Source organism: Marmota monax, unplaced genomic scaffold (genome assembly GCF_021218885.2).
Source record: "Marmota monax isolate L192 unplaced genomic scaffold, Marmota_monax_Labrador192_F-V1.1 WCK01_AAM20220418_F8-fsc00102, whole genome shotgun sequence".
In the NCBI taxonomy this organism is placed as follows: domain Eukaryota; kingdom Metazoa; phylum Chordata; class Mammalia; order Rodentia; family Sciuridae; genus Marmota; species Marmota monax.
This window is the reverse complement of record NW_026692494.1, coordinates 6,350,187-6,360,460: the sequence shown is the minus strand read 5'-3', so window position 1 is coordinate 6,360,460 and position 10,274 is coordinate 6,350,187. Positions and strand designations below refer to the sequence as shown.

The 10,274-nt window shown below is 64.2% G+C and overlaps 1 protein-coding gene and 1 non-coding gene across 2 annotated transcripts; both read left to right on the top strand.

The window, feature by feature from the left end:
• Positions 1 to 69: 69 nt before the first annotated feature.
• LOC124092631 (U6 spliceosomal RNA) lies at positions 70 to 176 on the top strand. The gene has a single exon (XR_006851674.1). It is a non-coding gene; the product is annotated as a U6 spliceosomal RNA (small nuclear RNA).
• A 3,788-nt stretch (positions 177 to 3,964) lies between these two features.
• Cnn2 (calponin 2) lies at positions 3,965 to 10,053 on the top strand. The gene is made up of 7 exons (XM_046444382.2): positions 3,965 to 4,108; positions 6,902 to 7,023; positions 7,514 to 7,580; positions 7,666 to 7,803; positions 8,145 to 8,261; positions 8,351 to 8,497; positions 8,965 to 10,053. Exons 1-7 carry the CDS (start codon positions 4,046 to 4,048, stop codon positions 9,229 to 9,231), a joined length of 921 nt encoding a protein of 306 aa, XP_046300338.1. The 5' UTR covers positions 3,965 to 4,045; the 3' UTR covers positions 9,232 to 10,053.
• Positions 10,054 to 10,274: the final 221 nt, after the last annotated feature.

The window sequence follows — 10,274 nt, the reverse complement described above, 5'->3', positions numbered from 1 at the left end:
AAAGGCACCTAACTGTAAAGTAATTTTGCTTTGGGGGCTTTAAATAACGGAAGCGCCACACAGTGGCTTGTGCTCGCTTCGGCAGCACATATACTAAAATTGGAACGATACAGAGAAGATTAGCATGGCCCCTGCGCAAGGATGACACGCAAATTCGTGAAGCGTTCCATATTTTTGAACACCCTCCTCCTGTGAGGATGCCATGCCCTCATAGGGCGAGGCGAGAGCGTCATAGGGGCTGCCCCACCTACACGTCTACATCCGCGAATAGGATGAGCTATGTGCTGCGTCCTTTAGGCGCAACAATGCTTGGCAGAAGCAATTATCTAGCGCCTGCTGCATGCCTGAGAATAAAGCTGTGTTGCCCGGACCCTGCTGCGTTTGCCAATTCCCAACTCTGCCCTTTACAGGTTGTAGAAACCTTCCCCTTTTCCCCTTGTCAGGCGGTCCCGGGGTGCATCTGCTGCGTGCTATGGTACCTCCTCGGTCTTTGGGGTGACAGGTGGGCAGGACACCGCAGGCCAAGACCAGGCTGCGCCTAGCTGGCCCTGGACGTGCTGCAGAGTCCAGGCGTTTTTAGCGCTGGAACACGCCCACTGGGCCTCACCTGCACAGCCCCAACCCCACCCTGTTCCCGGGCACGGACTAGTGTCCCAGCCTGGTGGACACCTCAGGCAACCTGGAGACTCCTTGGACCTAGCATTCATTGAGTACCTACTGTATGCCAGTTATTCCACCCCACCCTCCAAAGCCAGGCAGTTGGCCACCATAGGTGGCCTGGACCAGCACTGGAGAGGAAGAGCCGCTCAAGCGCTTGTCCCCCGTGGGACAACTCGTCACCCAGGCCTGTGGCGAACAGAGGCACATAGGGTTGGGGAAATGGGTTTCAGTGTCCACTGCCTGTGCTCCTATCAGGGACACAGCTGTGACCACTGCAGGCCTCTCGGGCCCTCACGGGGCTCTGGGACCTGCAGGGACAGGGCGCAGTCCGCAGGGAGGAGAGCCGAGCGGTGCCGGGACTCAAGGCGCGGTGGCGGCTCCTCAGCCTGGGGCGCGGACCGTGGAAGGCGGCCTTCCAGGCCCCCCGGGTGGGGAGCGCCCTCTGGGGCTCCTGTGGCCATCTACCGGTTTGGGTTGGGGTCTGGGACAGGGGAGGAGGAAACCAGAGCAGCCACAACAGGAGCTGCATCCCCAGCGCTTCGTGTCTTCCTTCACCTTGAGACGGGGCCCCTCACCTGCCCGGGCTGGCCTCCAGGGCCCTCGGCCTCGAGGGAGGGCGGCTTCCTGCGCGTTGGCCACGCCCACCGCTATTCTGGGGCCTCCTGCCTGTGTGCCCAGAAGGGCCTGGCCACCGACAGACTGGAGGGAGCAGGCACGGCCCGGTGGCCAGGCCAGCGCAGGCTGCTCTGACCTGACCCTCTAGCGCACCCAGGCTGTCCCTGGAGTGGCTGCTGCAGGGTCGCCACACTGCCACCTACAGCGCCAGCCCCACAGGGTAGCAGCACACGCTGGGGTTTAAGGTGAACAAGGTGGCCACAGAGTCCCCACAGAGAAAGCCCGGAAGTCCCTGGGCCCTGCCAGGTTTCTTTGGCCGGTGTTCCCGAGATTTTGGACAGCTACGGACTCCACAAGCCCTCTCACCCCGCCGGGCGCCTTCTGAGGGCTTCACCAATGACCCACCGCATGTTGACAACAGCCCCGCCAGCAGGTGTTATCACACCCCTTCTACAGAAGGGGAGGCACAGAGAGGTGGAGTGATTTTGTAAAGTCACACAGTCAAGTGGGGAGCAGGAGTGGAACCCAGGCTTTGCCATGGGACTAGAAAGCTTCGGAGTCTGGAGATCACACAGAAGAGTGTCCTTGATAAGTCTGAGGTCTCCGTTTCTAGAGTGGTAGCATTCTGAAGTGCCAGGACCCCAGGACCTCCAGCTGTGCCCTCTACACAGCCAGCCAGGCGGTGTCTTCAGCCCCACAAGTGGCCAGGCCGGCTCTGCCTGCGAGGCTGCCTGCAGCAGTGCCCAGCGGGCCTGGTCGGCGCTGGGTGCGGGCGCTGCGCAGCGCAGCCTGGATTTCCTTGGAGGACTTACTGCGAAGGCCATGCTGAGCTCACAGGCCTGAGAAAGCGGAGCAGAGCTTCCAGCGCTGGGCAGCCTCCCCCGGCCTTCGGGGAGGCCCACAGGAAGGACTGAGGCGAGGTGAGCAGCCTGGATGACCCACTTCAGGGCTGGCGTGTGGCTCCGGGGCGCAGCGTCACCCAGCCCCCCAGAGGCCCTGGGCCCGTCCCCAACACCACGCCAAGCATGTCTGTGGCTCTCACATCAGACCCTCACCACCGCGTGCAGTCAGCTAAGGGCTGGTCCAGCCTTCAGAACCCGCGCCCCCCCCCACAGCGCACCCCGGTTTCTCACGCCTGTTTAGGGTTCATAAAACTCACAGGGAGAGGAAACCCAGGCAGGACCCGCCTGTCTCAGTGTGCCTGAAGGTGCCAGAGCCAGGTGGGTCCTTCTCACTCACAATTAGGGTTGATTAGGAAATCCAGCTGGGGGTGCCCCTGTGGCCCCCGGAAGCTCAGGCCGGGGCACTGCCAGGGGACACAGCCAGACCCAGCGGCCCTCACGCCGGCGGCCACAGGGCACACAACGCAGGAGGGGCTTCTGTCCTGCTGGCCCAGGTCTAAGCCGCTCACTGTATCTGGGTGCCTCTGGATGCCTGGGAGGTGGCCTTGCGTCATGAGGAGACCCAGGCGGGTCCAGGAGCTGTGGTGCCTGGGGGGCTGCGAAGGGCAGTTCTGGGGTCTGGAGCCACCCAGAGTTCCTCTCTGCAGGGGCCCCAGCCAGCCCCTCCCGGACGGACCCCTTGCTGCTCTGCACCTCCTGCTGCAGGCTGGCACGGCGGGCATCCCGGGCCGCCCCCCTTCTGAGCCGGCCCAGGATGGAGTCCCACCGGCTTGCTGGAGGTGCTGGACAAGCACCAGGGGCTGGGATGTGAGACGGACGGAGGCCCTGAGGTGCCGCGGGGCACTCGCTGGGCAGATGCTGTCCGCGCCTTTCCTGGGCCTGCAACCACAGCACCGAGAAGCCACGGATCGTAGGGTGCGGGTGGACTTGCACAGGGCCACCCTCACAGTCCATGCCCTGTCTGGACACCAATAAACTAGGCTGTTCCCGGCTCAGAGATGCCTGCTGATTCCCCCACTGTCCACTGGTCCCCCTTTTACAGACGATCAGACTGACACCCAGGAAGGAAAGGATTTGCCGAAACCATCTGGCAAGGAGCCAAACTCAGATGAAACGGGACAATGACAGATAAGAAAAGAGGAGACAGACATCCAGGGAGCAGAGCATCATGGGGGAGTCCCCTCCTGGGAATGGGAAGGGGTCACTCCAGAAGCCCAACCTGTCACTTATCAGATGTGTCCAACTCCTACTAGTGCCTCAAAGCCCCACGTTCCACGCCCCTGTCAGCCCTTTCTTTATCGTCCCCCGCTCTCCTTCCAGACTGCTCCAGACCTAGGCCCTTCCTTCCGCTGGCTTCTCCTCAAAGGGGAGAGGGTGGGTAGGGTGCCTGGCTGCGTCTGGCCTATTGAGGGGCTGTCCCTGAAGACAGGGCTCCTCTGGCAAACACTCAGGGGTGAGGAAGCAAACGGCGCCGAGTCTGTGCCTTCTGCTGTCCACTGGACAGCGCGAGCACCCGGCCCGCGGGGGTCCCGGCCGGGGGGGCGGGGGGGGGGTACAGCCCCGGGCTCCCCGCTCCGCTCTGCCACCTGCCGGCTCCCTCGCAGCCCGTGCGAAGCCCCTCCTCCTACGGGGCGCCCCGGCCGGCGGCCTCCGGGAGCTGCCCACCTGCCCATCTGCCCCTCTCCTCCCGGGTCGCCCCAGGACTGGCCGACTCCTCCAGGCGCCGGCCTCGGGCCTCAGTTTCCCGCGGGCGGACGGGGCGGACGGGGCGGCCGGCGGGTGACGGCCTTATAAGGGCAGGCGCGGCGCCCAGTGGGCGGCCCGGGCGGAGGGGCGGCGCCCATCAGTCCCGCGGTGGCCGTGCAGCCATGAGCTCCTCGCAGTTCAACAAGGGGCCCGCGTACGGGCTCTCGGCCGAGGTCCGCAGCCGGGTGAGTGGCCGCGCCGTCGGGCAGGGTCGCGCGGGCGGCCGCGGGGCGCCGACGTCCGGGGAACAGAGCCCCGCGCCCCGCGCCCCGCGTCCAGAAGGCCCTTGGCGTCCGCGGGGACCCCCAGCCCCTCCTCTGCCGGGCTCGGGGAAGGGGGCGGGGCCGGCGGGTTTGAGAAGGGCCGGGGACCCCCCCCCAGGAGCCCCCCAGGAATTTCCAGGCCTCCAACACCTGGGAGGGGGGCGAAGGAGGAAGTTGGGGCCCAGGAGCCACCCGAGGCAGCTAGATCCCCTGCACCCGGCCCCAAACGTGTGGGCCTCCTCCCCTGGAAACCCCGAGCCGGGCCCCGGAGGTCACCTTAAGACCCGCTTCTAGTTTGGGCTCAGAGGGGCAGACACCATTAGAGGGTCACACAGCAGGGCTCCTAAGGAAGGAGGGGAAGGGCGCGTGGCGGGTGACCCCGACCCACCTGGGCTGAGGCTCTGGGGCCCTGTCAGCTGGAGGAAGCTGTCTTCCCTGGCCCCGGCCTTGGCCAGGAACCTGCCTGGGCAGGCCAAGGGAGCCCCCACCAGCCTCCAGCAGTCGCCGGGGTCTCCAGTCCTCCCCTGCCCTTCACAGCAGGGAGACTGAGGCCCACGGGCTCCCGGCACACCCTGTGCCAACTCTGGGGTCCCCACCGGTGCAGCCTGTGGGTGCAGAGGCACGGCAAGGCCCTGAGAGGCTGCTCCTGCTGCCCAGGCACAAGTGGACCCTGGACTCCTGGTTCTCCTGGGCGGTCTACATGGACAGAGACGGGGGGAGGCGCAGTCCTCTGAGACCCTGGGCTGGGCAGCTCAGGACTGCTCTGGAGGGGTGAGGCCGCAGGCCAAAGGAGCAGCCCGGCGGCTCCCTGTGACCAGCCCTCGGTTTGTTGGACTGGAGGATGGGCGCTGTGCTGACCAGGCTGCAGGGCACTGAAGGGCCCACCCTGAGGCAAACTGGCTGAGGCTGCAGCACACACCGTCCTCCCAGGGACGATCCCCATGCCTGGTCCACCCTGGCCAGACCGTGCTGGGGCAGGCGAGCATCCAGTGTGTCTCTGATCAGCTGTGCCATAGGACCCCAGCTGGCCGCCAGGCCTGGACTGCCTGGAACAGCTGGTCCTGATTTAGCAGGGCGGCACAGCCACATTCCTGGCAGTTTGTGGTGAGAAGTTTGTGCTGTGGGAGGCCCGTGGCCAGGGAGGAAGGCCACTGTGAGCAGGGCTGGACCTGGAGCCGTGGTCACCAGAGTGGTCAGGGACAGGGCCCAGCTGGGTAGGGCGTGCCTGGTGCCCCACAGGCTTCTCAGCCTGGAGATCACCGCCTGCAGCCGCCCCCCTTCCAAAGGCTGCCCCAGGGCGTGGGAACCTGGAGACCAGGGGCGGGGGCAGGCGGGTGGACTCACAGGCCTCCTGCTGAGTGCCCTGTGCAGCCAGGTCCTGATCCCAGTCACAGGGCTTGAGGCAGGAGCCAGGAAGTGGGGCGCATCGCAGAGGACCCTTCTGCAGCTTGTCCCATGCTAAGAGGCAGAAACTGAGGCTGGGAGGGGGACATCTGCCCACGGTCACCTGGGAAGTCAGGTCTGCAAAGGACACTTACGCCATCCTCCTGGACCCCTGAGGGTGTAGGAGCAGAGGAAAGAAAGGGGCCCTTTTCTTTCTTGAGAAAGGAGGACAGGCATCTGTAGCACAAACCACGCAGCTGGACAGTCCTGACCAAGGGCCAGCATCAGCTTCTCAGGAGCTGCCCTGGGGCTGGCGGCATCTGCCACACACCTGCCTGGATTTGCCGGCCTCTCGTCCCGGCTTTTCTCTTGGTCTGAGGCGCTGCCCTGGGTGGAGGGCAGTGCGTGTGGGGTCGGAGCTTTTCTGTCCTGGGCTGACAGCAGGCATGCAGGGGGAGGACCAGAGAGCCAGGAGCTGCGCCCAGGGAGGGAGGCGGAGGTGAAGGCTGGTCGGGCATGAAGCAAGCGGGGAAGGCAGGGTGGTGGCATGGCAGCTGGGCCGTCAGGGACGTTTCAAGCCTGGCCACAAAGCACCTGAGTCAGCACAACGGTCTGTACAAAGGCCCTGGGGCAGGAGCCGGCACAGCTGGTTCCAGAAACAGAATCCAGTCGTTCCCCAATAAGTGACCCAGACAGGTAGCTCCTCTCCTGGTGCACACCCAGGAGTGTGAGGACAGGTGGCCAAAGGAACCGCACCTTGTCCCCAGCAGCCATATCCACACAGCTGAAAGGCAGCAGCCCAAACGTCCACCAGCAGATGGATGGACGCATACAGTGGTCCATCCCCCTGGAGTGTCCCTCCGCCACGACCGAGAGCCAGGTGATGCACTGAAGCGTGGGGGACCCGAGGTCCTCTGCTTGGTGAGAGCTAGATACAAGCGTGTGACTCTGCCCGATGAGGCTAGGACAGGAGAGTCCAAGACTTTGGCAGTGGACTCAGGGAGCCAGCCGGGGGCATGGGGGACAGGGTTATTTGGGGAGATGAAATGTTCTGGAATCGGCTGTGGTGACGGCCGCACACCATCGTGAGCATCCTGGGTGTGGTGACTGGAACGTGTGAGGTGGTGAGATGTGGGGGTCGGACCGGCCGGTCCAGGGCCTGGAGGTGGAGCCAGGCCACTGTCACCAGGGGAGCCTGGACAAGTCTGCTCCCACAGGGTGGGAACCTCCAGGCCCCTCTGTCTCTTTTTCCCCTGGAGCCCCTGTCCTCCCCATCTGGAGGCTTCTGCAGGGCGTCCTCGCGGCTCAGCCCAGTGCCCTCTGGTCCTCCAGCTCCTGTCCAAATACGACCCTGAGAAGGAGGCAGAGCTTCGCACCTGGATCGAGGCTCTCACGGGCCTCTCCATCGGCCCCGACTTCCAGAAGGGTCTGAAGGATGGGGTCATCTTATGCACGTGAGTGCACCCTGCCGGGGCACCCCGCGTGGCCCAAGCTGCCCTCCTGAGGGTCCCAGTTGCTCCTGCTTCTCTTCCTCTTGTTTCGGGAGCCAGGTCTCTGGGTGCCGGCAGGCGCCCAGCACTGAGCAGATGGCTCCCGGCTGAGCTGGCCTGAGACTCATGCCTCCTGCCTGAGTCGCTTGGGCAGCTGGGCTGACAGGCGTGTGGCCAGGCACCCTGCTGTGACCCCAGGGTAGGGCTGCGGGGGGCCTTGGCTCCCAGCACCCTGTTTGTCCCCTTCAGAGCTCCAGATTTGCACACAACACATTGCAATGGCGGGTCCCAGATTCCCCCCCACCCAGGGCTTCAGGCTGTACCACCAGGGCTCTCCTGTAGCAGCTGGGCTTGCTGGGCAGAGGTGCGGTCTGTGAAGAAAGGGGCTGAAGCTGCCCAGGAAGGTGACCACTCACCTGGCGGCCCTCCTGCCCCACCGTGTCCCTCCTCTCAGGCTCATGAATAAGCTCCAGCCGGGCTCTGTCCCCAAGATCAACCACTCCATGCAGAACTGGCACCAGGTGAGGGCTGGCTGGTGGAGGGGCCGGGCAGCGGCCATGTCAGAGGGTCGGGCCCACTCACTGTCCTCCCCCTGGCTCCTCCCAGCTAGAAAACCTCTCCAACTTCATCAAGGCCATGGTCAGCTACGGCATGAACCCCGTGGACCTGTTCGAGGCCAACGACCTCTTTGAGAGTGGGAACATAACGCAGGTCCAGGTGGCCCTGCTGGCACTGGCTGGGAAGGTGAGGCTGGAGGGGAGCGCGGTGGGGGGTCTGTGTGTGGAGGCTCTTCGTTTCCTGGGTTTGCACTTGGTTCTGAGCAGCCCTGAGGCTCCAGCACCGCCCTCCTTCGGCCAGAGACACAGTCTGGTGCCGGGGCAGCCAAGGGGTCCTACAGTCCTGGACCTGCTGCAGGCTGAGACGTGTCCTCAGTGTCCAGGAGCCGGTGGTCTGCAAGCTGAGCCTGGGGCCAGGCTCCTGCGTGGGAAGGGGCTTGGGGTCTCTGAGGGGAGGAGGCTGGGCAGGAGGAGGTGGAGCTGGGCAGGTGTCTGTGTCCCTGTGCCTGCCCCCTCCCCTCACCCCAGGCCAAGACAAAAGGGCTGCAGAGCAGTGTGGACATCGGGGTCAAGTACTCTGAGAGGCAGCAGCGGAACTTTGATGATGCTACCATGAAGGCTGGCCAGTGCGTCATCGGGCTGCAGGTGGGCACCAGATGTCCCCCAAGGTCCTGACCTCCTGAGGGTCTGGAGGCCTGGCAGGGACCACTGACCTCTCCAGCCACTTTCTGCAGATGGGCACCAACAAGTGCGCCAGTCAGTCAGGCATGACAGCGTATGGCACCAGGAGGCATCTCTATGACCCCAAGAACCACATCCTGCCACCTATGGACCACTCCACCATCAGCCTGCAGATGGGCACCAACAAGTGTGCCAGCCAGGTGGGCCATCCCGCAGCCTCGGCTGGCCCCCTGCCGGCCAGCTCAGCCTTCTCTCCTGTCCCTCCTGCCTGTTGAACCCCCGCTGTCCCCTTGCAGTGTGTGCCTGGGGAAGTGACAGCCCCGCTCTGTGCCCTAGGGTCCCTCAGTACTGACACTCTTAGATCTGGGACTCTCATGTTTTTTGCCCAGTCAGTCCCACCTGTCCAGTGTGATGGGTTTGGCGCCCTCAGGTCCTAGCAGGCCTGAGTCCCAGCCGGAGGCTGTCAAGGGGAAGGTGGACATTCCTGATTTTAAGTAGTCAGGGCTGAGCAAGGGACAGGTGCCTGGCAGCCTAGAATCCCTCTCATAGTCAGAAGTGTCTACTGAGGTTGGGGGGCCCAGTGGGGGTCCTGGGCCTGGATGGGCAGCAGGGGGAGACCATGGGAAGGCCCCTCCCTCCTCCCCTGAGGCCCGCTCCCCCTCTGCAGGTGGGCATGACTGCGCCTGGGACCCGGCGGCACATCTATGACACCAAGCTGGGGACGCACAGGTGTGACAGCTCCTCCATGTCCTTGCAGATGGGCTACACACAGGGGGCCAGCCAGAGTGGCCAGGTCTTTGGCCTGGGCCGCCAGATATACGACCCCAAGTACTGCCCACAAGGCCCTGTGGCAGATGGCGGTGCGGTGGGCACCAGCGACTGCCCTGGGGAGGCCCCGGAATGTCCCCCCTACCTGGAAGAGGCTGGCTGCTGAGCCCCCCCCCCCCCCCCCCCGTGTGCTGGGTCCCCTGCCGGCAGCAGCACCACCTGGGCTCTGGGGGGTTTCTGGGTTCTTGCTTCTTTTTTAAAGCATTGCCAGGCAGGTCTGGGCAGCTGGGTGGGGGGCCAGGGCTTTTCCCTCCCTGCTCGGGTTTCACAGACTGAGCTGGGGGAAGGCAGTGCCCCTGCAGCGGTGGGGGTCCTCGGGACACCCCGGAGCAGATTCCCCAGGGGCAGTGGACCTAGCTTTATGGGGGAGAGGGGGGGAGGGGGGAGGGGGGCAGCCGGGAAGGTGCCCCCCCCCATGGCTTCCGGTTTCCTCATCTCTTCCCCCTACGCCTGTGGGTTTTGTACCAGCTGAAGTTTCAGGAAGTTTTAACCAAAGAAAACGATATTTTTTATTTTTTTTTTCAGGAGGATGGGGAGGGGATGGTAGAGGGGAGTGCTCAGAAATGGGCCTCCTTGGAGGGGTCCAGGCTGTAGCCCTTAAATGTTTTAGACATGTTGAGGGACCACATTCCTATAAGATCAACAGCCCTGGGTCCTCTCCAGGGGCCCAGCGGGGAAACCAAGGCCCTGACAGGACATTGAATCTCAGTGGTTGGGGAAAACCAGACCCCCCTCACCAAGGGTCCCCCTCCCCTCAGGTCCTGCAGATTTTAAAGACCTCCCCTGCAGCGATTCCCCTTCTGGGTCCACTAGCTAGTATCCCTCACCTCCTACTGCACATGACCCCCACCCAGGAGCCCTGGACATTGAGATAATGTGAAATGCCAGTGCGGACCAAAAGCAATAAAAACCTCTGTTTATAAGAAAAGAGGGTGCTGAGAGTTGGGTGGTAAGGGTCGGGTTTACAGCTTCACCCTCGGGGTGTGGGGAGCGGGGTGTGGGTTGGCAGTGGAGGCCTGCCGCCTCTGCCCCTGCCCTCTCTGCTCTGCATTGGTCCTCACCTCGGCCTCCCTCCGGCCCAAGGCCACCTCCTGGCTGCGGATCCACACCCTCCAGCCAGCCAGCACCACCTTGGGAAACCCAGAACTC